Source organism: Mchenga conophoros, linkage group LG13, assembly GCF_057382185.1.
Source record: "Mchenga conophoros isolate Kocher_MC1m ecotype Shallow Benthic linkage group LG13, M_conophoros_male_GT1.1, whole genome shotgun sequence".
Taxonomy (NCBI): domain Eukaryota; kingdom Metazoa; phylum Chordata; class Actinopteri; order Cichliformes; family Cichlidae; genus Mchenga; species Mchenga conophoros.
In genome coordinates, this window is record NC_140538.1 from 1495718 (window position 1) to 1523716 (window position 27999).

At 47.4% G+C, this 27999-nt stretch overlaps 2 protein-coding genes across 8 annotated transcripts; both read right to left on the reverse strand.

Moving 5' to 3' along the window:
* Positions 1–1389: 1389 nt before the first annotated feature.
* LOC146560561 (uncharacterized) lies at positions 1390–8225 on the reverse strand. 5 transcript variants are annotated; one of them, XM_085295932.1, is made up of 4 exons: positions 7048–7301; positions 6884–6976; positions 4687–5322; positions 1390–4604 (listed from the first exon to the last, which is right to left on the reverse strand). In XM_085295932.1, exons 3-4 carry the CDS (start codon positions 5262–5264, stop codon positions 3761–3763), a joined length of 1422 nt encoding a protein of 473 aa, XP_085152058.1. In that variant the 5' UTR covers positions 5265–5322; positions 6884–6976; positions 7048–7301; the 3' UTR covers positions 1390–3760. The 5 variants fall into 5 exon arrangements, with proteins under 5 accessions (XP_085152058.1, XP_085152056.1, XP_085152060.1 ...); XM_085295930.1 differs by lacking the exons at positions 6884–6976; positions 7048–7301 and adding an exon at positions 8051–8225; XM_085295934.1 differs by lacking the exons at positions 6884–6976; positions 7048–7301 and adding an exon at positions 7630–7898.
* Positions 8226–18959: 10734 nt separating this feature from the next.
* Positions 18960–27999, reverse strand: ncoa4 (nuclear receptor coactivator 4). 3 transcript variants are annotated; one of them, XM_085295943.1, is made up of 11 exons: positions 27840–27999; positions 24292–24415; positions 22202–22342; positions 22033–22121; positions 21622–21730; positions 21327–21407; positions 21127–21252; positions 20355–21041; positions 19991–20275; positions 19808–19906; positions 18960–19729 (listed from the first exon to the last, which is right to left on the reverse strand). In XM_085295943.1, the coding sequence occupies exons 1-11, from the start codon at positions 27875–27877 to the stop codon at positions 19724–19726; spliced, it is 1785 nt and encodes a 594-aa protein (XP_085152069.1). In that variant the 5' UTR covers positions 27878–27999; the 3' UTR covers positions 18960–19723. The 3 variants fall into 3 exon arrangements, with proteins under 3 accessions (XP_085152069.1, XP_085152068.1, XP_085152070.1); XM_085295942.1 differs by having other exon boundaries at positions 21127–21255; XM_085295944.1 differs by lacking the exon at positions 27840–27999 and adding an exon at positions 26868–27025 and having other exon boundaries at positions 21127–21255.

Genomic DNA, 27999 nt, shown 5'->3' on the forward strand with positions numbered 1-27999 from the left:
TTTGATGCCGAGGTGGAGTCTGCCGGGTTACACCCACACCTGCTTCTCTATCAGACTCAGGAGAAGTTCAGGGACAATCCGAGCGTTTCCAGCACGAAGGAGCTCCACGACACTCTGAGATCGTCACACTGACATCTGGATCCACAACCAGGAACTCCTGGATCTTTAAGAGTAGGCCGGACCCTAATTTATAGCTGGGTTCAAATATCTCTGTTTTATTTTAGGTCTCGTCTAAAACTGAGAAGCACATGAAGCTAGTACACATTCACTCTCAGAGACGCGAAGCACTCGCAGAAATCAAATATCAATAATAAATGCATATGATTATTTTTATAAACAGTGATGATGATGAGATACATAACCAGGTTTCTGGTGCAGCACAGCTACGTGCACACTCACTAAAGGTGGTAACTGTAAATAACCAGCCCCCCAGGTGCTCGCTGACCTTGCACATCCTTGTGAAGGACGGTATATATCTCTTATTAAGTTTTACAGACATCCCAGTTCCTGTACATGACCCCGTCACAGCCATCATCCTGCTTGTTTTATTTAAATCAGTTCACTCACTGCATATAATGTTCTCTGTCCTTCTGCACAGTCGAGGAGCGTGTCAGGACACCTTTGTAAAATAAAGGACTTTTTATATCGAGCTTGTGGTGCAGCGTATACTCAAAGCAAATACGTTTCTGTGAACGCGTCCTCCAAAAACATGAAGCAATGATGAGCTGTCCCGATGAGTCCCGCGGAGTCTGCGGAGCAGGCAGTGGGATTTCCAGGTTCCATTGTGACATTGAAGCTTTCGACTGTGTTTTGGGAAGTCAGCGCGATCAGAGCCGACTGACCCAGCTGCAAAAATTTTACCATTTCAATCTCATTGGATATTCAGTTCTGGATATTCAGTTGGTGCCAAATGCAGCGATCTGACTGGCCAGATGTTTTTGTATACTTGTTTTGGGTCTGAACAAACTGATCGAGAGCAGACAGAAATGATTAACACTGTCCTGTCACTGCGTGACGAGCGTCAGACCGAAGCAGAACCTGGGGAACGCTCACCCGACGAGCTCTGATGATGTCACCGAGCCGTTGTTCCAGGTGTTCATGAAGAAGATCCAGATCAGCAGGTGAAAGGTCAGACCTTCAGGAAGTCCTCTCCTAGTGTTGACATCAGATCAGTGATCGCCGACTGTTGCGTTGGCTGCAGCTCGGGTGGTGGAGCAGGTCACCTGCTAAGTGGAAGGTTGGTGGTTTGATCCCCACCTGCACGCTGGTGTGAATGAGCGAGTGCTCAGCGCTATAGAACAGCCGGTCAGTTTACCAAAGCTTTATCCTGATGAGCCGTGGTTACCATGGTAACGGTGACAGGTGAGTTTATTTAAACACTCAGGAAGGTTCTTTCAAAGGTTTATTACAAAACGCAAGACAAACATGTCAACTGGTTTATTCTATCAGCAAACACGACACAATGAACGACCTATCAGCAGGCGGCGCTGCAAACCCAACAAACCAACACAACATGGATCTAAGAGCACCGCGGACAGAGGAAAACGGCGGCTTCAAGCCCCAAAACAAACCAGAACATGGAGGCGGACGGGGCGGGGGAGGAGCCTTGTTTTCTACAGAACGCCACCGCCGCCTGCACACACTCATAAATAGATCAGAATTAAATTAAATCCAATCAATTCAAACAGTAAAAGTCTCAAAGTGTCAATAAGCAGGAAACAGAATGTGTGTGTGTGTGGGGGGGGGGGGGGGGGGGGGGGGGTCAGGCGCACTCCACAGGCTTTTATTTTGGAGAGTCCATCAGAATCCTGATGAATAAAACAAACATCTGCAGGATTTTTTTTTTTTTTTTTTTTTAAAGCATCTTAGATCGATCAGTCCCACTGATCACCGAGTCTCAGATTCACCAGTAAGTTTGGGAAATTTTTTTTTTTTTTTTTTACACTCAAACTCTTTTTCCTTTTGCTAATCAGACCAATCCGCCTACTTCCGATCAGACTGGATGCTCTGATCAGTCCACCTCAGATCGGACTGATCTGATCAATGAACCACATCGGTAAGACGTCAACTCAAGTCCAAAATCAGAAATACAAACCAGCCCAACCGGACGTCTCCTCCGATTGGTCACAGGGACTCTCCTCCGGCTGAGCGAACCAGATTTGACCAACAGCTTCAGACCGTCAGTGACACTAAAGCAGATGGTTGTTTCAGATACTCTGAGCAATCAAAGACTGATCGGATTGATCAGTTCGAGCGCCGACCAACAAAAACTCTCAACCTTCACATTCGTTCATTATTCTTCCATATCTGAATTTTAGTTTTTGGATTTTGCCTCTGCACACCTGAGATCAGCAGAGGTCACCTGACCATCAGCCTCAGAGTTCAGGTGACCTGCTCCGAGCACGCTCTGGCGGCCAAAACGCTTCGTGTTCAGACGTGGTTCCGATCTTCAGGCGCTCTGGGCAGAGCTGAAACCTGAGATCTGATCTTTGACGTCTGCGCAAGGTTAAGAATCGTTTCTCTGCTTCCAATCAACTGCTCTCAATCTCTGAGTTCAGGTCGAGAATGTGGACAGGTCCGTCTGAGTGTGCAGGTCTGATTTTACTTGAAGCATCTTGGAGGATCACCATCTGCGTTTATGTGTCACCAACTTCCTGAAAACAGCTGACTGGGTGGAAGTCAGGAACAAACCAAACTGATTTGGAGACTTTTACTTTGAAAACCATTTCCTGGTGTTGATGATGAAGATGAAGCTACAGGATAGCGATGGGCAGGGCTACTTCAAATTGTTTGTGGTAAAGTTTAAATATGGGTTCTATATTACATCAAATTCACAAATAAGTAGTACAGTCTGACCTTCGACCTCTGACACCAGCAAACATGACTGACCAGTTGGGGGTTACGTGCTAAAATGAAGGAAAAAAAAAAGTGTGGAAGGTGAAACGCAGCAGACCAATCAGAATGCAGCGCTAGGAAGAACCTCAGCCAATCAGGTTACTCAAAGGGGATTGGGTGGGGCTGTCTGACAGTAAGGGAACAACGATGGAGATGAACAGAGGCAGAAAATGCATCAGAGGAGACGCAGGAAGTAAGCGAGGAGTTGATTACCGATTAATCCAAGCTCCAATATTATGATCGGAAGAGAAAAATAATCATTGATTATTCAATCGGCTTAAGATCAATTTAGAAAACTTCTGATCGGACGAACCACCTTCACTGATCAATAATCTGTTTGTTGGCCGTGTGTGGAGATCAAAGGTGGTGAATACAGTCTGATGGACGACCAAAACAACCGATCGGCTCTGATTGATCAGAATGATTGATCACTAACAGTTTGGAAATTGAACCTGCAGGTATGATTATGTCAGGACTCCCATGCTGCTCTGCATGACTCTAGCCTCTCTGCTCCAGGTGGCCTATAGGAAACAGGACTGTGGAGTAGGCAGGATGAAGAGTCTGCTTGACTGCGGACAGACAGGTGCAGGGGGCGGGGCAGGGGCGGGGCAGGTGAATCTAATCCATTTGTAAGAGCGTTTAGCTAACGGTCGGTTTTGACCATATATGGATATGTGTGCCGGCGGAGGGCCTCCCACCGTGCGGCCACAAGTGGATAACCTGCTGCTATCTACACCAGAGAAGAACCAACAGTTCGTGAAACCCAGACAACCAGAATCTGTCCCAACGGGTCCAGAACTGGAGGAGAACTGGTCCAGAACGCTTCCAATCAGAACCTTCCAGAACTGGTCCCGGACCAACACCTTCACTCTGAGTCGGACTCGAGCGGCGCCGTCTCATCCAGTACGGGCCTCTTCCGGCGCTTGGCAGCGGCAGCGCGGGCACGCTGCTCTTCCTCCATGTGGGCCTTCTTGTGGCGCGAGAAGCTGGATGAGTGCATGAAGGTCTTGTTGCACGCTGCGCACGTGTACGTCTTGTTCTTGGCGGGGAGCCCAGTCTTCGGGTGCTGCTGAAGCTTCCCGCGCCCGTCGCCGTCAGCCGCCCGGTGGGTCAGTTGGTGTCGTGCCAGGCTGGAGGCATGGCTGAACTGCTTCCCGCACTGGCCACAGACATGGCGCCCTCCGCCTGGGGCGTCCTCATCCTCGGAAGAGGTCTGGCCCCGCTTGGCGGCCCGTCCGGCCCGGCGGCGGCGGTTCTTCTTGCACAGTGTGTAGAAGTTGGGTTTGTCGCGGGAGCAGAGCTTGAGGCGGATCTTAAGGTCAGACGAGGTCTCGACGAGGTTCTCCTTGCCCGGCGTGTAGTTGTCCAGCAGCTCCTTCACGTGCGTCACCTGATGCTTCGACAGCTGCGTGGACGTCCGGAACGTCATGTCACACTGTGGGCAGGCGTAGAACTTATCTCCACCCTGGATGACGGCAGTCGCCACGTGCTGCTGCCGCTTGGTCTTCCGGTTCTTGGCACCGGCCTTCAGTGAGTGCCGCAGGGCTGCCACATTTGCACCAATGGCGGCGTCCTTTGGGATGCCTTTGCCCTTCTTGTGGATGAGGCGGTGGCGAGACAGGCTGGAACTGTGGTTGAACTCCTTTCCACAGATGTTGCAGGGGTGGATCCTCCGCTTCCCGTGCAGCCGCAGGTGGCTGCCCAGCATCCTGTCAGAGAACGGAAAACAGGAAGTGACATCACACAAGAGAACAGGAAAACACGTCAAGCTCGGAGAGACCGGAGACAAACCTGCTTCCTTTGAAGCTCATGCCGCAGTGGGGGCAGGTGTAGCGTGCGTCCTGGTGCGTCGGCTCCAGTGCTCGCTTGGCGAGGGGTGCGGCTCCCGAGCTCTTGCCCGTGTGCGTCTGCTGGTGGCGATACAGGCTGGAGGCGTGGCTGTAGCACTTCCCACAGTAGCTGCAGCGGAACTGCCGCTCATCGGGCTCATAGTTGTCCTGGTCCGAATCGGCCTCGCCATCCAACTGGCTGCTGCCCGCCTCCACCAGCACCTCGTGCTCCTCCACACCCTCGTCCTCCTCGTCAGAGTCCGTCTTTATTTCCACGCTCTGCTCCGTCACCTCACAAGGGTACACCTCCTCATACGGGGCAAAAAACGCCTCATCCGCCTCGATCTTCAGCTGGTCGGCGGTCAGGTCCGACGGGTCGTCCGAGTCCTTCTTCACGCAGGAAATGGTGAACTTTGAGCCAACCTCTGCCCACTTCACTACGTACTCGATGGGCTGCGTGTCCAACTCCACCGTAATGAAGTCAGCACCCAGGGCGTCAGGCTCCGACACTGCCAGCTCCGCCTCCGAGTCCTCCATCATGAACAAGCGAACCCGGAGCGAAGAGGTGAAGAAGAACTTCTGAGGAGCAGCTGCAGATCTGAAAGGGGCAGGGAAAATGGATTAGTGAAGCTGCAAAGTGATTGGTTAAATAAACACCTGAGTACGACAACCTGACTATCGCCACACTTAGTTTATGAGATTAATTTGGTTTAAATGTTTTTATTATGTGTAACACATTTATTTATACATTACATCTTATGTGTAATGTATAAATAAATGTATTCATTTATCTTGTATTTATTATTTTATTTCTCTTCAAGGCCTCAAGAGGGCAGTAAAACAGCAAGGCGCCACGTTCACATCACTGAAACTAGAAAAGCGAGCTGCTGACTGGGAGACGGTGGACGTAAGGAGTGTGGACTGGAAGTCAGAAGCTGCACGCTAAGCAGGAATCTGCAAACATGGAGCTGAACGCATAAATTATCCACAAAAATAAGGCACGGTGTTAACTCTGCACATCTGTACAGGTACAGATCGGCTCTCCAACAGCATTCAATTTGAAGCTAAACCACAGCCCACCAATGAGAACTTCCACCAATCAGATCACTCAGAGAGCGGTCAGTCACATCTGACAGAAACAACAAGAAACAGGAAGAGATTCAAAGGAGTCGATTATCGATGAATGGATGCGCCAGTGATCAATAACATGGACACCAGACGATTGAGTAAAAAACCACCAAACGCGCTAAACCAAGAAACAAGTCATCTGTTCCCATTCCCTCATCCTAAGGTCAGGTTCTCGTGTTCTTCTTCTTCAGCATAAAATCCTTTGTTAACGAGCGGCGTCACGGTGAGGTGACATTGGAAGACAAGCAGGAGTTACCCAGAGCTGCACAGATGTCATTGGACCTTAAATTAGGCAACTTTTAATTGGAATTGGAGTTTAGGATCCTAAAACCTGTACCTGCAGACCCAGGGGAGGAGGGAGGGGGGGGGGGGGGGGGGGGGTCAACAGGTGCGCCTCAGGTGTCTGTCACCTCCGCGCACGCACGCACACAGTGTGACGTCTTTAGTTCCTAATTTGACTTTCAGTTTCAGCCTAACGACAGATAGGGTTAGCCCTTCGTGACGTTACTGTAAATAACAAATGACCTCTGAACCTGCCTCGGCATCCTAAACTCCAGCCTGGGAGTGTCAGTGGGTCACGTGGCCACCGCCGGTTTGATCTGACAACTTAAACCCGGCGGCCGTTCCGCTTTAACGCGGAATTCCGCCGCGCCGAACTCCGTTCACAATTCCGCGGTTTTAAGGTCGCGCAGCGCGCCGCGACCTGAGCAAAGGCGCCAGGCGAATTTTTCCACCGAAAACGCTTCTTCAATCAACGAAACATCGATTATACGTGGAATAAAACCGTTAACGTTTCTTTCACATTACATATGAGCAGACATATGAGCCATTTTCAGCAATCCCAGCGGTTATTTCCCAGTAGCAGCCCGCGGAGGGCGGCTGCCAGCAGGGCATCCATTATTAAAGACACCCGGTTCATCAGCACTTACAGCTTATTGTTCAGTTATCCAAATGCCGAATTTGATCAAACACCGACTAAAATGCAGAAAATTTTTTAAGTGATAAAAAAAAACATTTTCTCTACGTCGCACCTCGAGTGGTTGAAAAATCGACGGTTTTCTGAGTGGAGTTCCGGTTCGGTCAGGCTCGCTGTCACTGATGAGGAAGCAGGGGGATTTTATCCGCTGTCAAAATAAGAGAGCGGGATAAACGACACGGAGCCGCCGGTAAAAGGGACCGGAATCCGGTAACTCACCGAGCTTTGGCTACAGGAGAGCGACGTTAAACGTCGGAATCACCGGGGGAAACGGCCACAATAAACAGGAAGCAGCCTCCGAGCTCACAGAGCATTGTGGGAAAGGATTAAATGTTTGGAAGAAACGGAAGTACGGCGGATTGTCCTTCAAAATAAGAGCGTAGTGAAACAAAGCCAAATAATAAAAACACCAAAAAATCATAAAAACAATTACAAAATTAAAATAAACATAAATAACACGAATAAAATTATAAGGTATAATGTAATATAAGATATAAAAAATAAAATGTTAAATACAACAAAAAACAACAATTTTCAATATAAAATTCCAAGCTGAGAAGTTAATAATGGCCTGTAAGTCATGATTCTGAAAAACCTTAAAGCTACAGATAAAACATAAAGTCTAGCAATAATAGGAGTTATTAATAACACAAAATTTCATTTTTTTTAAATAGATCTCTGAACAATTTTATTTTGAAAATTCCAAACTAAACCGGCTTCACTATTGTATTTTGACATATTTTAGTCACAAACAACCTGAAAATATATGATAATGATAACAATAATAATTATTATTATTACCGTTATGTTCTGTCAGAAGCTGCTGATCAATTAGTGATCAATCACACTGATCAACCGCTGCAGCATCTGTGACCTCAGGCCTGCATTATCATCTTCAGAATTACGTTAAAATGATGACATCATCATCATAATCACCGTGAGGCAGGGGAGGATGAAGATAAGGTCCTGAGAAGGAGGAGGATGAAGGAGGGCTGAGAGCAGGAGAAGAGCCCGCGGTGCCACTCCTCTCCCCCCTCCTCCTCCTCCTCCCGGACCCTCGGCCTCTCTCGGTCGGGGATTCGGGCCGTTTCCGGCCCGCGTGCCGCCGCCGGCCTCCCGCTGAGCCCCGGTTCATTTATGGACCGCCTGTGTGACAAACCGCGCGCGACGTGTCCGTGTTTTCCCGCCTTAGCTAGCGGTTCCGTTCGTCACAAGCACTTACGTGAGACACCGAAGCGGTGCTGCTGCTCCCGGGTCGGTTCGGCTCGGTTCGGGTGTGAGTCGCTGCCGTGACCGCGCCTCTGTCACATCCAGCTGAGAGCGGCGGCGGCGCGGCGGCGGGGCGGAGCGTGCCCGGCCGCACTCAATGAGCGGCGGCGGCGCACAGGCGGCAGAGCCACAGCACACACTACGGCCTCTGATTGGTGGAGCTCCTGCGCAGCCTCTTTCTGATTGGACCGCGGAATGAAAGTCCACAAATGTCGCGAGATGTCGTAAAGCACTGAAAAGCCCGTTTGTGACGTAAAAATGTATTTATTTATTCTGACATTTCAGTCGCTCTCTGGTGAGCTCCAATGATCAATGAGTGTGAGTGCAGCAGAAAAAAGGCCCTGCAGAACTCCGTGAGAAAATCCTCAGTTTTAGTGAATCTTCCTCGGATATCTGCTCCGCTGGACTGGAAATCAAAGCTGTACATGTGGACCATCTCTAGAGTCCCCCCCTATAATTTGGCACTTTAACCAGCTAATAATTCATATATTGTTCATATGTATATAGTGCTGCAGAACCCCTGTGGTTTCCCCATATGTCTGCACTGAGTAGCAGATGCTCTGTGTGTAACCCCTAACCCTGTCTCATTGTGTGTGTGTGTGTAGTGACACTGAAAGGCCTTCTATTCTTCTAAACAATAAACCTGATTAATCTCGGCTTCAGATGAGCGCCCAGGAGCACCTCGGCAACAGAATAAACATAAACATAAGATTTGTCTTGTATCTTGCCCCTCACTCCCAACCCGTCGCAGCAGAACCAGGCCCAGAGTTTTCCCCCTGTTAAAAGGGAGTTTTTCTTTCCCGCTGTCGCCACAGTGCTTGCTAATAGGAGGGTTGTTTGGTTGTCGGGGTTATCTCTGTTTTCTCTGTATTATTGTAGGGGCTTTACCCTACAGTATAAAGCGCCTTAAGCCAACTGTTGTTATGATTTGGCGGTATGTAAATAAAAATGAATTCAGTTATAACTGAAGTTGAATAAAATCGGTCATATTGTGAATGAATTTTGGTGTCAGATCCAGCTCACAGGTTCTTCCAGCTGAGATAAAAACAACCAGTGAAAAGGTTTTTATTTTGTTTTATTCTGTAAATGAGTGTTAGTGAGGCAGTCCATGTTTAACACGTTTTCAATTTTAACTGTCCTAACTTTATGTCTGTGAAGGTTCTCAGTCATCCAGGTCATCGTAGTCAAAGGAGCTTGCAAAGAAAAGCGTCTGGACTTCTTTAAGTTGCTTGAAGACGTTTCACCTCTCATCCGAGAAGCTTCTTCAGTTCTAAGGTCAAATGGTGGAGAGTCCCAGATATAAACCTAGTGGGAGTTTCCCCCCACAGAGGGACAAAGGACCCCCTGATGATCCTCTAATCGCCTGAGCCAAGGTGTGAAACTGGGTGTGGGTCCCAATCAGCCAGAGTTTCGGGTGTGTTCATTGTGAAACCTGGCCCCACCTTATCATGCGAATTCCTGAGGTCAGATGGCCCAGGATGTGAGTGGGCGTTAAGGCGTCTGGGAAGGATCTCAAAACTGGATTATAGATGGCAGAGAGTTGGTGTCGTAAACCCCCGCCTCTGTTCAAAGATGGTCACTCACAGTGGACATAGATGGCTTCTTTCACTCCTCTTTCAAACCATCTGTCCTCTCTGTCCAAAATGTGAACATTGGCATCCTCGAATGAGTGACCTTTGACCTTTAGATGCAGATGGACTGCTGAGTCTTGTCCTGTGGAGGTGGCTCTTCTGTGTTGTGCCATGCGCTTGTGAAGTGGCTGTTTGGTCTCTCCAATGTAGAGGTCTGGGCATTCCTCGCTGCACTGTACAGCATACACCACATTGTTAAGTTTGTGTTTTGGCGTTTTGTCTTTCGGGTGAACCAGTTTCTGTCTGAGCGTGTTGCTGGGTCTGAAATGCACCGGGATGTCATGCTTGGAGAAAACTCTCCTGAGTTTCTCTGATACACCGGCTACATAGGGGATGACAATGTTGTCTCTTGTCCTAACTTTAATTAAATGTCCATCCATCCATTCTCTTCCACTTGTCTTTATCAGGGTGGAGGGGGTGGAGGTGGGGCTGGAACCTATGCCAGCTACCGTAAGGCAAAACGTGAGGTACACCCTGGACAATTCACTAGCCTGACACAGGGCTAATCCATTATTATTTACACAAATAAAATAAAAAAGTAAGCACCCTAATCCAGCGGCTCTGCTGCAGGATCCAGAGTTACTCTGCAAATTTACCTCATGAGTTAAACTGCAGGTCTGAGGTCAGAGTCCCGCATGACCCTCAGGATCAGGGCGAGGGACACAGTGTGACATCACCAGAGGCAGGAATTAACAAAGCACAAATACTTCATTTCAGTAATTAAGCAGAATTTGAAGTATTTTCACGGACTTCATGTGACTGCGGTACTTCAGGATCTAACTAGCACTACAGAAGACAAGCAGAGAGTGATGTTTTAAGTGTCAGGTAATTTGAAATGCAGCGTTTCTATCAGCTCAACAAACATCACCAAACCAACTGTGTGTGCAGTTTGTCTCACAGTGTGCTGCAGCTGTAGGTCCAGCTGCTGTATTTGACAGGGAGAGAAAAGACACAGAGCTACGTTCACTCAGAGATGGAGACAGATAAGAAAGGAGGACAGGAGAGGAGAAAGAGAGCTTAGAGTTAAAGGAAGGATGCTCATTTAAAGCTTGCGTGGAAGTCCTCATGGTTTTAAATCTGTAGCGTCACATTATGTTTGTTCATAAAGCTGCTGCTAATCAAACTGAGGCAGACTGTGTTATTTAAAGGCTGCAGGTTAGTGCAGGGTAAACAGGTGAGTTTGCTGCACTGTGATGGGTTTAAAGTAAAGAACAGTGCGTGATGGTGCACAGTGGCTGTGGGTTCATGGTCACAGCTAGCTTACATCAAGTGTAGCAGAGACTCACTGACTGAATTCCACCTTCATACCAACGGTACACGGTCTAGTATAAAGACAGTGTAAAGTTGTGTAAATCCACAAAGAGCAGCAGGTCAGCTGATCACAGCCTGTGCTGGGTCTCACATTAGAAGTTATCGTGATTTACTTTGCTCACACTGAGCCATTTAGGCTGAAATAAAGTATTGCCATAGATTGATATTACTTTATTATAGTAAAGTAGCACAAGGTTTAGTTAGTTTTGCTCAAAAATAGCTGTTAGAAACATGCTTCAGGGATCTCACTCTGACTCTGAGGACATTTCAGAGCTGGTACTTTTTAACTTTTACTTGACTAAAGAAGTTGAATGAGTACTTCAGGTTTTACCAGAGTATCTTTAAAATTAGTATTGGTGTAACTGGGTCATAAATTACATATTGTTATAATTACACAAATTTTATTTGCCAGTTTATATCTGACTTTTAGGACCTTCAAGCCTGTAGTTATGTTCATTATCAGTTGGAGCCCCTCCTCATCCTTCTTCTTCTTCTTTGGTGCAACCCTATAAATACAGTGTACCCCTTTGGCCTATCTACAATTCCCCCATCGGAGAGGTTGATGTCATTTCTTTCCCAACACTGTACAACACACATATAATGTATATTTAGCCACACTGATGTTTCTGTTTTTAGTTCAGATATTGTCATCATTGTGGATGTTTTTGCTAGATGCTGTAAATGTGTAGTACATGTGTGCCACATATGTGTTATAGGCAGGAACACAACGGTTACATCAGTACTTCTGCTTAAGTACAGAGTCTGCTGTGACGTAAGACTCCAGGAAGTGAACACCTGCAGGGAGAAGGATGTTTGTATTGTGTTCTCTGAGCTCACGTGCTTTCTTCTGTTATTGGGCTGCACTTCCATTCTTCATACCTCAACTTTTTAAGTGGATCTATTTTGTTTTTTATTATTCTTATCACTTAGGACCCAAACTGAAACCACAATGTCAAAAACTGCTGAAAAAAGCCATGTTTGAAGACCATAGTTGTGACAGGTCAGGACTAAGCTCTCTTCGAACGGGCAATGAAGAAGAATTCCCTCGTCTCTCAGTAGCTCCTTCCAAACCTCTGCTCTCTAAGAAGCCACTGCTGACCAGCATTAGTGCTAAAGCTAACAAGCTCTTCAGTTCTGATGACGCGGTCTCAGTGCTAGCCAATCTAATAACTTCCTGGAGTGACACAGAGACAATGATGGTGTGCGTGGATGTAGAAATCACAGGTATTGTGTTGAGAAGAGGATTAAATCCAATGAGCATGTCACTGCCTGATGTGTGAATCATGTAACAGAGCTTGAGAGATATGGCCGCTGGTGGACCTTTCTGCTAGGACCTGCTGTTAGCCCGCCACAGTTTTCCATTAGGTCATAGTACCTGGTAGTATGCACTTTTTCAGGACCTACCTAAGTGATCCAAGCGCGTACTAAAGTGTGACGTCATCAGACTGCATGCCACTGTTTGGCTGGTGGGTGGAGTCACTCGATGGGTCGTGAGGGACTTTCGTTCATGAAAATCAAAACCACCATTTTTGAAACCCAGCAGCAACAGAAAGGGCTAAAAAAGCAACGCTGTGGTCCCAAGAAGCGTGGCAAAAAGCCACAGATGGTATGGTGCTGAGTGTTTATTATTTTTTAGTTTTCTCAGGGATGTGTTTGTTCCTCTACTCCAGTTTGCAGTCTTCAAAAAATGCTCCCGTCCTGGGACAAAGTAAAAATGGTAGATTTCACTATATTTATATCTGGCACCAATTTTTCACACCAGCCTATTAATCAACCAAAGACCCAGACAGACTTTTAATTCATTTGAAAGCCTGATGCTTAGCCTCGTCCACCCCAGCTGTGAAACTCAGAAACCAGTCTTACTTGTTATCATCTATCGTCCACCTGGTCCTTACACAGAGTTTCTGTCTGATTTCTCAGACTTTATATCTAATTTAGTTCTGAGCTCAGATAAAATAATTATTGTGGGTGATTTTAACATCCATGTAGATGCTAAAAATGACAGCCTCAACATGGCAGTTAATCTGTTATTAGACTCAATTGGCTTCTCTCAAAATGTTAAAGAACAGAGGTAATGCTGAATAACTAGTTCATGCATTTATTACTTCCAGGCTGATAATTCATTATTATCAGGAAGTCCTAAAAACTCCCTGAAAAGCCTTCAGCTGATCCAAAATGCTGCAGCAAGAGTCCTGACAGGGACTAGAAAGAGAGAGCAGATTTCTCCTGTTTTGGCTTCCTGTTAAATCCAGAATTCAAAGTCCTGCTCCTCACATACAAGGTCTTAAATAATCAGGCCCCATCTTATCAGCCAAGATGGCGCCAGTGTTTTCGGCGAGCCGTCTCCTCGAGCTTTGTCTACTGTTTGCTATCCTATTTTCTCAGTGTTATCCTGACGCCTTTGCACTTCTTACCTATGATTGTCTAACTCTTTTGAATCTCCAGCCATTGACTCATCAAACGTCTGGTTTCAAGTGGCAACCAGGAAACTTTGTCTCGACTCAGACGGATATCTCTGATCATTTACGCCACTTTCCAGCTACCCTTCCACCTAGGAAACACCAAAGGAGACGGGGTAAACGGGGCGGTATTCGTGTTCGCCTCAAGGCTTACTTACACTCACTTGATGCAAGCAGCTATCACGTATTTATAAATACCCTATCTTCTTTTCATGTTCTCTGGGGCCGCTTCTGCTATAGACTGCCCTGTCATTGCTGGATAAGTCCTTTTGGACACTGTGCTCACCTAGACTCCCCGGCCGAGTGCCCACCTGTTCGGAGCTGGGTGCGGCTCTCCAGAGGTGGTGTGAACTACAACAATCTTCGCCTGCTGAGATCTGTTCCAGCTTTCAACAATCTGACTATACTCTGGATGGCTTTGCTAAATGTTAGATCGCTGGCAAACAAGACTTTTATTTTAAACGACTTTTTCCTCTCATCGGGGCTGGATTTTCTTTATTTGAAACCTGGCTTCGTCCTGAGGAATCTTCTGCTTTTTCAGAACTTCTTCCCCCAGGTTGTGCCTATGCTAGCTCCCCTAAGATCTCTGACAGGTGGAGGATTGTCTTCGATTTTTAAACACAAATTTCGATGCCGGGAACTACCACCCGTCTTTGACACCAGCTTCGAGGTGCAGCTACTGGAACTGAACTGTGCCCCCCCAATTCTTTGTGCTGTGGTGTATCAACCCCCGAAATCTGTTAAGGATTCTATTTTTCAATTTGGTGATCTTCTAGGGAGCCTGGTTTTACGCTACGACCGTGTTTTAATTGTTGGTGATTTTAAGCACACTAACAAAGGATTTCCTTGCCCTTATTGACATTTTTAATCTTGCGCAGTGGGTAAGTGAACCAACACATTTAAAAGGTCATTCGCTTGATCTAGTTTTCTCTTATGATCTGGATATTCGTATAACGGATATCAGGGACTCTGGGATTTCTGATCATTCTGTGGTTATGTTTAATGTTACGCTACCAATGGTATTAACGTAGTACTGAGACAGCTTTGTTAAGAGTTTTTAATGATCTCCTTTTATCCACTGATTCAGGTTGCTCTGTGGTTTTAGTCTTACTGGATCTGACCTCTGCGTTTGACACAGTAGATCATAACATGCTATTATCAAGCCATCAAGTAGTTGGTCTTAAGGGCACAGCCTTATCATGGTTTAAATCTTATCCTTCAGAGAGGTCATTCTCTATCACTATGGGGCAATACTCCGCCTCCTCTGCTCCCTTTCTCTGTGGTGTGCCCCAGGGGTCTGTTTTGGCCCCTATGTTATTCTCTCTGTACATGTTGCCCTTGGGATCTATTTTCCAAAGATATAATATTTCTTTCCATTGTTATGCTGATGACATTCAAATTTATTTTCCTTTGAGTTTGCATGTCACAGATCCATCGCATACATTCTTTAACTGTCTTCATGATGTGAGAATCTGGCTGTGGTGGGAATAAGGCATGGCGGGACCACAGATCATCATTTAGAGCGATTTTATTCAAATCACATCACACCACAACACACACCAACCCCTGAGTCCCCGTGTTTTTAACTCAGTGGGAGAGATTAAGGATGCCGTGCAGGTGCGTCCGCCCTCCCTGCATGGCACCTGCAGACCACGCCCCACCACACTGGCCATCTCAAAACTCTCTTACCTTGAATGACAGTAAAACTGAAGTTATTGTCTTTGACAGCCATATCCCTTTGAACCAACTAACTGTTACCCTTGGCCCACTTGCTAGTTACCTCTCCCACATTGTAAGAGACCTTGGGGTACTCTTGGATAGCTCCTTCAAATTAGAGAAACAAGTATCTTCTGTGGTTAAATCCAGCTTCAATCAGATATGACAAATTTCTAAAGCTAAGCCTTTTCTTTCCCCCAAGGACCTTGAAAAGCTTATTCATGCATTCATTATCTCTAGATTGGACTATTGTAACTCCCTTTATTTAGGCCTCCCTCACTCCTCTCTCTACCGGTTGCAATTAGTACAGAACGCTGCTGCATGCCTTTTATCGGGTGCCAGAATGCATGATCATATTACTCCAGTTTTAGCTAACTTACACTGGCTTCCTGTGAAATTTCACATTGATTTTATGATTTTATGAGGTATCGTTCTAACTGAAGACGAACCAAAGACGAGGCTCATTGTTAGAGAGTTATCTCTGGGATGCTGGGATGATAGCTCCCTCAGGACTTAAACTCCGGTCAGAGAGTGGGGCACAGAGAGTGATGTCCGGATATACTTTAATGGAAGTTAACAGCAGCTCAACAGTACAGCAGTAGGCATACTTAACGAATGTGGGAGGGGTGGACAGACGTGTGGTTGTGAATAACAATTATAGCGATGCGATTGAAATATAAGGAGACTTTCGGACACTCATTAAACTTCTGTTTCAGTCATCAAGGATCTGTCAGTGAGAGGCTTCATTACTAATGCCGTACTAACCACAGGACAACTATAGAAACCTTTTTTTGGCCCAGTTTCATATTCACAGACATTTGACTGTGATGATGAGATCCAGACCAACACTCATAAAGAGTTAGAACCTTATTGTTCTTCCTCTGTAGTTTCTATGTTTGCTGTCCTGCTGTCTTCACTTTATTCCTCCGTGTGTGTTCAGCTTCTGTATTTGACGTCATCTCTGTGCTGCTGACGTAGCTACTGCTTTTTGTGCTTTCTTCTTTTGTTCAATAAAGTTGTTTTTTTTTAAGCAGCTTCATCTAAAGTCCCTCCCCGTTTCTCAGATACTTCTGCGTCACTTCCTCTCCTCCTCACAGACGTGAGCAGAATAAAAATTTAAATAAAAAAACAAAAGCTAGAGGCACTTTGACCTGATGAAGCTAGATATCGGAACACCAGGGGGCGGTGTCTGCTCAGAGTTCAACAGAAGGAGAAAAATGACCTGCTGTTAGCTGATCCAAAGCAAGAGCTGTGATGAAGACATGAAGCGGACCATGGGAGGAGGTGGGACCAGTTCCTGGGACACACTGGGACACAAACCCTGGAGCTTCAGCAGGAGCAGGAGGGAGTCTGCTTAGACTGATGGTTCTGTCTCCGTTTGCTCTTAAAGAATCAGTGCTGTTATTGATCCATACCGATCGACCAGATGCATCTCTATATGTTCCCCCTCATCAAAACCAGCAGCGTCATTTCCTGTCAGTGTGAACTTCCTGTCCTCTTTGGCCCCGGCTGATGCGGTTTTATGTTATTGATATGTGATTAAAGCTCAGGTTTACTTTAAAAGTCTGAAGCTGCAAACACTCAAAAACAATCTGAATTCATGTTGTCACACGTAACAACCGTCATGCAGTTTTACTGCTTCAAGCTTTCATCATTTTTATGGATCAGCTCGTGAATTTCTCTGAAACTTTCATCATTTTAACTTGTGTAGCATTAATAAAGGTTTGTTGTTTTGAGAGAAACGTCACACAAACAGCTGGTCAAACCTATAAAAAAACCCTGAAACTGAAACAGGAAAGAGACAGAAAATAGAGAAAATAGAGAAGTGAAGCTGAAAAAAACCCCCAAAAAGTAAAAAAAAGAAAAAGAAAAAAAGACGTGAGCTCAGAAAAACACAGCCAGTGTCTGGACTGAAAGACCGAGGCACTAATCCTGGCAGCACAGGAACAAGGCCACCAGCTGCTGAGGTCAAGATGGGCCACGCCCCCTCGGGTGGTCGACAATGGCTGCTGATTGTATAACCCACTCCTGCTCATTCCGACCTCAGTGATGGGTTTTCCCGATAAGCCTGAAGGACACACAAACACAGCTGTATGGACTCAGCTGAAGGTCAAAGGTCACTGCGAAACAGCTCAAATTTATTATCCAGTCAGTCTCCCCTCCCCCTGAGGTGTTTGTTTGTTCTGTTGCACACCTGCGCTCTGGACAGCAACGTGTTTCTGAACTCAAGCAGAACATTTAACAGCTGTTTGTACCAGAGCAAACTTTATTGAAACAAACGTGCTTGTTGCAAACATCGATAAAGGTGGGAAACTCCTCTTAATCACTTCAGTGTTGAAGGTCTGCGCTGCACCGCCCACAGCCCGCTGATAGCGATGTTAGAGGTCAATAAGTCACGCGCCGCAGGGGTCACACATCCTCGGACTCAAAAACTTTATTAATTCGAGTCCCTGCTTCTCTGTCCCTTGTAGCCCCCAGCTTCAAGTGATGTCATCAGTCCCTATCAGCGTTCTCCTGATGAAGGGTGTGACCTCACCAGCAGCAGTAAACAGGAAGTTTATCATCAGCAACCAGCCTCATTTCCAACCCTTCCTTTCTGATTACTGCCTTTCTGTACGTTTGCTGTTTAGCTTCCTGTTAAATCATGTGACCCACCTGTGTGAAAGCTGCTGTTACTGTCAATAAAGTTCACTCATTTAAAAGCCTGGCTGACTGTGATGAGATAGTATCGATCTGCATTTGGATCGATTAACTCCCGGCAGCCTGCCGAGCCTCGAGCTGTTCACGTCTGAGTATAAAAAAGTTTCAGGTCGAACAGGTCAGCTGACATTTGGGGAGTCAAACTGGTTTCAGTTCCAGCTGATCAGCTGACACAGGTGCATGTTCCTCTCTCAGGTGTACCTGAGTGTCTCGCTGCCTCCGTCCTAGGGCTGTTCGATATAACGATATATATCAGATGACGATATAAAAACATCCATCGTTTCATTTTACGCTGTCGTTTGTTTCGTGGTGTCGCAAAATAAACTGTTTACAGCAATATTTGTTCATGTTCTGATGTCACTGTAGTTATTATTAAGTTCTTAAAGTTCTCTCTTTTTCTTATATGTAATATAACCACACTAGGACAGACAAGCGCCTGTTTTCATGCGTTGTCGTTAGCAACAACGACGGTAACAGCATCGCGTGTCCGCTTGTTTATGTTCCACATAAACCTTTCACAATAAAGCTCAAGATCCTGTTGAGACTTTTCAAAATAAACTGAATCACGTGAAAGAGCAGATTATTTACAGATGAGAATTTAAAAAAAAAAAGAGACGCCAGGTGCTAAAAAATAAAGCTTAGACTCAAACGTTAGAACAGGCTTTTCCCTGCAGCCGTGTAATAAATACTCACAAAGAAAATGGCGCCGTTACAACTTATGTCTAAAAATGTATCGTTTCATGCATCGGTTAAAACACTCGACTCAGCTACATGACGCACAGCTGGAAACACTTCACGCAAGTCGAGCTGCCCGAGATTCACAGAAAATGTTACATTTTTGTGATTTATATCGTTGTCAGGACGACAGATGTCTTACATCGGGATATGAGATTTTGGTCATATGGCACAGCCCTACTCCGTCCTGTTTAAAGAAACATCGAACACAAAGTCAAACCGCTGCGCTGGGCTCAGTGTCACAGCCAGTTTGAACACAGATACACCTGGAAACTACGGGTACCTTACAGTGATGTCACAGACACAGTGATGATGTCAGAAAACTTTATTACTGTAGAGAATCACAGCAGGAAAAAAAGTGATGACACCACAGCTATATGTGATAACGCCCGCCCCCTCACACGAGAGCTGCAATGGAAAGCACCAATCGCTGACCAGAGTCACGTGACCAGCCTGCACAGCTTCTTCCAACAAAGCACTCTGGGAAACAGAGTCCCTCTTATGCCAACAAACCACGTTACAGGATGGAAGCCTGCAGGCCAGACAGGAAGTGAGTCTCTGTGATGTCAGCAGGTTTTAGAAAAACAAAAATGTGGTTAAAGGAAGTGACATCAGTCGTATTATAAAATAAAGTCTAATTTATGTTTAAAATACACCCCACGCACTCTTCCATATAGTCCCGCCCCCTCATCTCTTCCACAATAAGCGAAACACTCGCAGCTCTAAATGCTGATTATTGATTGGTGACTGATCGGTTATTGATTAGAAGCTGAAACGTCTCACCACACCCTCTGTAGCCATATGAACTTTCACCTGATGAAACTGCTGAGGCCCCTTTCAGAGTCCTACATCCTGCTTCCTGCCACGTTAATCAAAGGGCGGGGCCAGCTACATCTGAAAGGGGCTTTAGGCTGTTGCTGACTGGCGATCAATGGTGGGTAGCGGCACTACATGATGATGTCACAGAAAGGAGAAAAAGGCGTCAGCGACGACGGTTAGACAGATGAGATCGTGTGCGCTGATCAGCGATAAAGTGACTCCAGAGAAGAAGAAGCATCATCGTCGTCATCATCATCACATCTGCAGGAGACACAGGTGAGACAGGCAGACCCAGACAGACCCACATACACACCACGTCACACGGTGCAGGTGACTCACCTGTACGGGAGATCTGTGCAGCCACTTCTCTTTGTCTCCGCCCACCTTCATGCAAGAGAACAGGTCACACATGGTGGGCAGCGCCACAGCGAGGCGTTCCTAAAGAGGAAACAAGAAGCAGTCAGGAAGCCGGAAGCGAGCAGCAACCAAACCACGTGTGTGTTCAGCTCCAGCTGTGCTCACCTGAGCTTGACTCCTCTTCCTCAGCAGCCACTTGTCCTCTTCCTCCTCCTCCTCCTGGGGCGGCACTGCGGAATCGGGCGCTGGGCTCTTCCGTGGAAATAGCCACAGGTCCGTCTCCAGGGGGCTCTGGAAGAGAGACGAGGAGGAACCGTTCTCCTCCCGGCTCGCCTTCTCCTCCTCAGCTGCCACCCAGCCGGAGAGCGAGGAGGTGAAAGCCTGCAGAGGAGAGCTGGAGGGAGTGGAGCCGGTGCTGGGGTGGAGCCACGCCTCCAGGATGGCCTGAACCTGTCAATCAGTTGATCAATTAATCAATCACCTAATTCTTACTGAAGTGTCACAGCAGAGCTGACTGATCGGCTCTTACCTTCTGTTCCTGCTCTCGGTGGAAGGGTGTGGCCGTGGCGCTCTTGGCAGTGGGCGGGGTGTTCTTGGGGACGCCATTCTTGTCGCGGTCCTCCTGCTGCAGCAGCCAGCGGCTCAGCGCATCCTTGCCGCAGTTCTCCTCGCAGACGCAGGCCGAGTAGGCGGAGCAGAGCTCGTTGGCGCGGCAGGTCTGCAGCGTCGGCGGCGTCTTCTGCAACCACACCTCCAGAGACGCTGGCATCGACACGGGGACGGGAGAAGTGGGCGAGGTGGTGCCTGAGGTAGGCGTGGTCTTCAGGCACTTGAGCTTGCCGAGGTTTTCAATCTCCACTGCGCTGATGGTCTGACAGCACGACGAGCAGTCGCCGATTGAACGGCTCACTGGCGACAGCCAATCATCGGTTGACCAGCTTTCCTCAAACGGCTTAAAGACACGCTGCCAACGTTCGGCGTCCGACATGGTCTCCATGGCAGCAGTAGGCGGGGTAACAAGCCAGTCGTTCAGCTCCTCCTCAGCTGCGGCGGACAGCTCCATTTCGTCGATCTTCTCGATGGAGAAGGAGGAGCTACAGCTGCTGACGCTTCTCTCCCGGTTGGGGGAGGGGTCTTGAATAAGCCACGCCTCCAAGTCCCTGAGCTGACCCCAGGCTTTCATGAAGTTCATGGAAGCCATCACGGGACAGGAAGTCTGTTACAGAAACAGGAAGTAAAGCAGGTGAGAGGCACGGCCTGAGGTCAGAGCCTGTTCTCAGGTAACACACCTTAGCACTCACCTTACTCTCCTTCTGTGACAGCAGCCAATCCTGCGGGTCTGTGCTAGACTGATAGCCAATGGGAGCGAAGCTGTTGGCGGGTTGAGATTCTAGCAGCCAATCGCTCAGAGAGGAGGGCTCAGCCATCTGCTGAGAGGGAGACGCAATCAGCATCACCTTGCTTTCATCACTATCGCCATCACCACCAGGACGCAACTTACCTGCTTCTTCGCTGTGATTGGACAACTCTGCACCTGAGGTCTCAGGTGGGTGGAGCTCTGAGAGGATATACCCTCCACAAGCTGTAAACAGGAAGGAGAGAGAACACACCTGAAAGATCCACTAACACAGTGTGTGTGTGTGACCTGTGTGTGTGTGTGTGTGTGTGTGTGTGTGTGTGTGTGTGTGTGTTACCTGTGTGTGTGTGTTACCTGTGTGTGTGTGTTACCTGTGTGTGTGTGTGTGTGTGTGTGTGTGTGTTACCTGTGTGTGTGTGTGTGTGTGTGTTAGTGTTACCTGGGCGTTGATGCTGCCAAATGAGGTGATGGCCTGCTTCAGAGAGCGAGAGTCGGCATGGAAACTCAACTCAGGTGTTTCCTCTGGAGTGAGACTCAGAGAGGACAACCTGCACACACAGGAGAAGACAACAAGATCACATGACTGCACCGCACCTGACACACATGCCTACAGGTGAGAGTCTACAGGTAAAACCAGCTCAGTATGTCAGTAATCTGATTACATCAGCTTTTAGCACAGATGTAATCACATTAGACAGTGAAATCCTGACTGCATGCCTTAACTGAGGGTGTGCAGACTGGGACAGCTACGCCAACAGGTGAGAGCACCAGCAAGGAGAACAGACCGCTCAGGTGTGAACGCGCCCACAAATCTGTGTGTGTGCATGTGTTTGTGTGTGTGCGCACGTACTTCTCCATGCAGCTGGTCAGCTGGTTGTTCAGGTCGTTGCTGCTGGAGCTCTGCAGCTGGTAGGCGATCACGTCAAACTGACCTCGGAGCTGCAGCACAGACACAGCACAGGTAAGCAGACAGGTAAACAAACAGTCAACACAGGTAAACAGGCCCCGCCCCCAGTTACCCGGTGCAGCTGGTGCAGCTGCTGTTGCAGAGTTTCCGTCTTCACTTGTTCGAGCAGCTCAATCTGACCCAGCAGCCACACCTCCCTGCAGCGCAGCGCCTCCTGCTGGCGGCTCACGCAGCTCTGCAACTCCGAGCGCACCTGAGGGGACGCACAGGTGAGACGTGTTAAGCAACACCTAAACGTGAAATGTTCAGTAACCAAACAGATTCTTCCAGAGAAAAACAAAAGAAATTTCACAGCTACTGCGTGACTGACAGGCTGGAGTTTGAAATCCGCTTCGTAACCACGTCTCTTAACAGGTGCCGTCTTTGGTCCTTATACACACATAGTACGGTAACATTACGCTCAAGCAGAGTACGTATCACTCCGCGAGGCTCCTCGCAGCCGTAATGCTCCAACAATCCATCAGGCAGTGCGGCTCCGTAGCTTAGCAAAGTCGTACTCAAACATTTTTGACAGATTGCTGAGCGCCGTGCAGCACAGAAAATCGGTTTGCGGTCAGTAAGCACAACCAGAATTCATACATAAGGCACACTGTCGATTTTTGAGAAAATTAAAGGATTTTAGGCGTCAACGCATTAGCCCGGTTAGCTCGTTAACGCCGTCCAGCCTCCACGCACAGGCCGATCTGCGGTAACAGATTTGCTCCGTTAATGCAGTTATGGCGTTAACGTCACGCTGACAGCACTAAAATAATCTCCAAATGTTTTCTTTTTACCGAGCAGCTGCCGTGTCCGTCCTGCCGTTGCCTGCAGGTGAAGCGATGGGGGAGTTGTGTTCAGTGAAGGAGACGCGAGGCCGAGTAGAGACAAAAGTGGACGAAAGAGGCAAACTTGCGGCTCCACAAGTATAGTCATATCGTAACATAGACTATATCGATATAAACGATATTGTGATATCTCGTATAAAAATATATCTATACATTTAAAAACTCGATATATTGCCCAGTCCTAACGTGAAGCCTCGCAGCGCTGCGGACAGTCATGTGATCACAGAGCGTAAACAAAGCTTTTTGTTAGTAAAGTTTTTTCACACGGACACGCGAGCTCCCCCTTCCTGTGGAGGTGGATCAGCTGACAGGTTAAAGTAAAACAGCCTGTCCTGTTGTTTATGCTCAGTTTAAATAAAGTTTATCTCACAGAAAAAAACAAAACATCACGGAGCTGAGATGAAGCTGTGAGTCCCTAACCAACGAGCATGGACGCACACCTGAGCCGGAGCCTGAAGTTTTACCTGGAGATAAAGTATGAAGTCCAGCACGTCGCACTTCACTGCTCTCACCTCCTCTGAGCTCCTCTCACCTCCTCTGAGCTCCTCTCACCTCCTCTGCAGGCTTTATAACCCGCCTCGCCCTGACCCTCCTCTTCCTCTCCCTCACCTGTGGCTCAGCTGCAGACAAAGGCAGGATTTCAGGTGGTTTCAGCCTTGCCGAGTCAGCAGTGATGAAGATGATGATGGCTAACTGCGATTGGTTGGTCTCAACAGGTAAATCCTCAGGTGTTTAAAGCTCAAGTGATTCACGGTTTGATATGAAAAACAGGGGGCGTGGCACAGAGCCAGCTGAGTAGTCGCAGCAGTTTAGCAGGACAAGTGTTTCACCGTAAAATGATCTGGGTGTCAATAAAGTTTCAAGCAGCTCCGTTTGGTGGCAGGTAACTAAAGCACTGATCAGGACAGCAGGTAGAAAACGTGTGAGCTGATCCAGGTTTCAGCAAGGAGCTTCCTGTGAATCAGCTGACCTGCACTTCCTCCCATCTGCAGCGCAGCAGGAAAACATTTTACAAACTCACGTGAGCTTATCAGCAGTTCAGTTATTGATCACTGATCAATTGTTCTAATCCAACACAGACTTGCTGGGCACAAACTTTATTGATCGACTGAACAGGAATCGTTTGGTTCAGTCTGCCAACGCATTTCCTGTGTCGTGGCATGTCGAACACATTTGTGCCGTTACCATCTGATCTGCTGAAAGGGCCTCTTCCTGTTCTTGCTTTAAAATAAATACCTTGGCTTGACTGCGCTGGTCATGTGACACTGGGGTTATCACGCCTTAAAGCACTTCCTGTTCAGAGAGAGGAGGCACTCACCTCTCTGGCATTCTCCCTCAGCTGCTGCTCCGCCTTCATCACGGCACCGATGGCATCCTCCAGCTGATCCTGGGCCTGTTGGCACTGCTTCAGGCCACTCGCCGCCAGCACCTCCAGCGACATCCTGGACAGAAAACAGGAAGTGGAGACAGCACGGTGATTTCACTGAAATTGACGACTGACTTTAAAGTGTGCTCAGGATTAGAGCAGGGCGATATGACCAAAAATATTTATCACGACATACATTTGAAAATTTGCGATAACGATATAACTGAGGATATAATCGACACGAGACAAAATACTTTACAACTCCTCAACTTTATTAGTGCAAAACAAACATCAATGTATTTCCACTGAAACAAGCAGCTGTTTTTTATCTGCATTAAAGTTATATAAACATTTAACAGTTCGTAGCTCAGCAAAGTCGTACTGAAACATCTGACAGATTTTTGAGCGCCGTGCACATAAAATCGTCTCGAGGTCAGTAAACACAACCAGAGTTCATACATAAGGCACACGGGATTATAAGGGGCTCTGTCGACTGTCAGAAAAATCAAAGGATTGATTTTAAGTGCGCCGTATTTTCCAAACAACACGGTAATAACGACGGCCCGCTAGCATGCGCTACCAAAAATAGTGCTTTGTTGTGTATCTGACGGACGAAAGCTAAACCAGTTCCACACCAGTGAAGCTGCAGCATTTTTACAAACCAGTTCAGGTTCATGGTTTTACTCAACGATCCGCTCTCGCTCTTCTCATTCTCTGTCGCCACCGTGCTTTTTCCGCCATGTGCGTTTTACCCAAATTTCATTTTCTTGTCGTTGCCCAACATTACACCGGTATTACCGTGAATGGTATGATATGGCCCAGCCCTTCTCAGGATTACACGCTTTAGGACCTCGCTTTATTTCTACACCATCATCTTCCTCGCCTGTGACCTCAGGGGGTAATAATAGCCGCCGCGGTCACACAGCGAGCTCTGCGGCTCCTCTGAGTCATTCACACAACAACAGTAAAGCTTTCCATAGAAGCTCCTCCTGTTCAATCAGCTGTTTGTGGACGCTGCAGCATTGTGTTCCGTGATTGGTCAGAGGGTCGCGGCTCGCCACAAACCAATTAGATTAACCCATCACTAGCGCGCGCGCACACACACACACACACACACTCACACACGGAAGTAATGAAAGACACTAAAGCAGTGGTCTCCAACCCCCGGGCTGGTCCGTGAGTCGTTTGGTTTTTATCGTTAACTCGGTGTCCCTGGGTCTTTTCCCGTGTGTTATGATCTTTTTTCGGTAGCGGTACTGGCTTTATTTTGTTGTATGTATCCACGACACCTTAAAGGCTAGTCCGTGAAAATATTGTCAGATATAAATCGGTCCATGGCGCAAAAAAGGTACTAAAGTACTTTAAATAGCCCTATGAAGTACTTTACAGGAATACTCTGTTTGGCATTATTAGTACAAAGTACATGCATTCCTGAGCATGTGCAGAAACCCTCCACAGTGAACTGTTAATCAGCTGTTAGAGGGGGTGGGGTCTCAGGGTGCAGCAGTGTCTTAGTATCAGCTGTAAACAGACGCTTGTCTGCAGCTGATAACCCTCACTGTGTGACCTTTGACCCCAGCTCAACTCTCACCCACTTCCTGTGTGATAATCAGCTGATCAGCAGAACACAGGCTAACAGCTGGTACTGATCATTTCTCATCAGCGTTAACTTTTCCTTCACAACACGTCTGAACTTCATATGGAAACTTACTGACACAACTTATTAAAAGCTGAAGGAAACACGCCGGATCAAAACCTGTGTGTGTAATAATGTGTAACACCTGTGGGCTTAGCTGACTGACATTATGATATAGAACCTGTTACATCCAGACTTTATTTATGACCTGGCAGGTGAACTAAAGAACTATGAACGAGACCGACTAGTTCCTGATATTTACCATCAATAACGACTGATGGTTGAGGAAGCGAGCTCTATTTTTAGAGCAGTGCTGGAATTTATTTCTTTGTCTGCAGAAAAAATAAATCCCCTGAGGAAGTTTCTCTCTCTCTCTCTCACACACACACACACACACACACACACACACACACACACACACACACACTCTCATTTCTTCTACTGTAAATCAACCGCATGCCTGAACCTGCAGGTACTGACTTGATTGATCAGTTAATGCAGTCAGAACACTGACAGTCTGTCACCAGTGAAATGAAAATGACTGCATTATAGGGATTGATTTTGTGGTGTCAGCGCTCCTGCAGGCTGTAAATACAACACCAGCTCTCCGTGCACTCTACCAGCACCAACAGGGCCTCCTGCTGCTTTCAGCAGCTCCTTTAGGAATAAGAAAAACAACTAAAATGTCAACATGGGAAGCTTTTCTTCGTCACCTGTCACATAAATGAAACTGACACGCAGTTAAAGGGCGCCTCGAGGAACCAACTCATAAGAAAATACACAATTTCTCCGTCAATTACGAATGCAGCACAAGTCCGTCTCTTTCGGTTCCTGTTTTATAACCACCGCCTCATACAGAGTGGAATACAGTCGGTAAACCGCGGGGTTTTACCTGATGCTGACTCAGTGTCGGTAAAACTGCAGGGGTAAAGCTCCGTTTCAGCCGCAGGCAGTCTCGCTCAGAGCCGGCGTTTCTGGTGTTTTCCTCCACAGCTCACGGGAGGAGGAGCCACAGCCCTCCATTACTGCCTGCCGGCCGGCACGTACGCATTAAGCTACAGAGCGGGGGCTTGGAGGCTAAGCCAATGGAGGAACAGTTCTACGAGGGGCGTGGTTTAGAGAGAACCCAGTCTTACCACTGGGTAACCACTAGCCGAGGGGCTGGCGAGGGGCCCCCGCTCCGTGTCCAGAGCAGGGAGGGGCCGGCCGGGGGCACCGAGGCGGATCCGCTGAACACATTCCAAAGGCCGAGATAAAGCGACGATGGGGTCGCTGAGTGCAGCTGATATCCGTAACATATTAACCACCGGCAGCGTGACACAGCGCAGCCAAAGTCCGCAGAATATTGTGTGCCGCGCAATAATCTGCACAGCTGACACAACAGCCGCACACACTCTTCCCTCTGTTGCACCTTCTTTGGTTAAATTAAGTACTTCCAGGGTGACTTTAGGACGACGTTTTGTAACAACTGGTAAGCATCAGCGTGTTTGGGTTAAGCCGAATTACAGAGTGGATCCCAGAAATACATATTATGTAAAAACGAATTTCATACAAAGTAAAACAAGCGAACGGAGCAGCATTTTAACACATTAAATTAAAAAGGATGACCTCTGACCCCTCAGAGTTTATTTTTAACATTTCGGAACGAGGTTACAGTGTTCCGGCTAACGCGGCTAGCGTCTGTGGCGCCTTTAACCTTCGACAGAAATTATACCGAACCGCGGCAACAACACAGTTTAATCAGAGTCACACAATCAACCAGCTTCTCTCGGGCTGAGACTCTAACTGCGTGTTTTAAAGGATCACCGAGGAGCTAACGGCTAACAGCTCCTCGGGGAGCCGCTCCGCGTGTCGCTGCACTCACCTGGAACCTTTACCGTGGACTCTCCCTTTCGATATCATTAATGATCCGCTCGGTTCGGCAACACGACAGCCAGAACAACGGTCCGGAAAATGAAGCCAATGTCACCACCGCGTCAAGGAACAAGAACCACAGAGGGCGGAGAAGTGTCGCGAGAAATGGC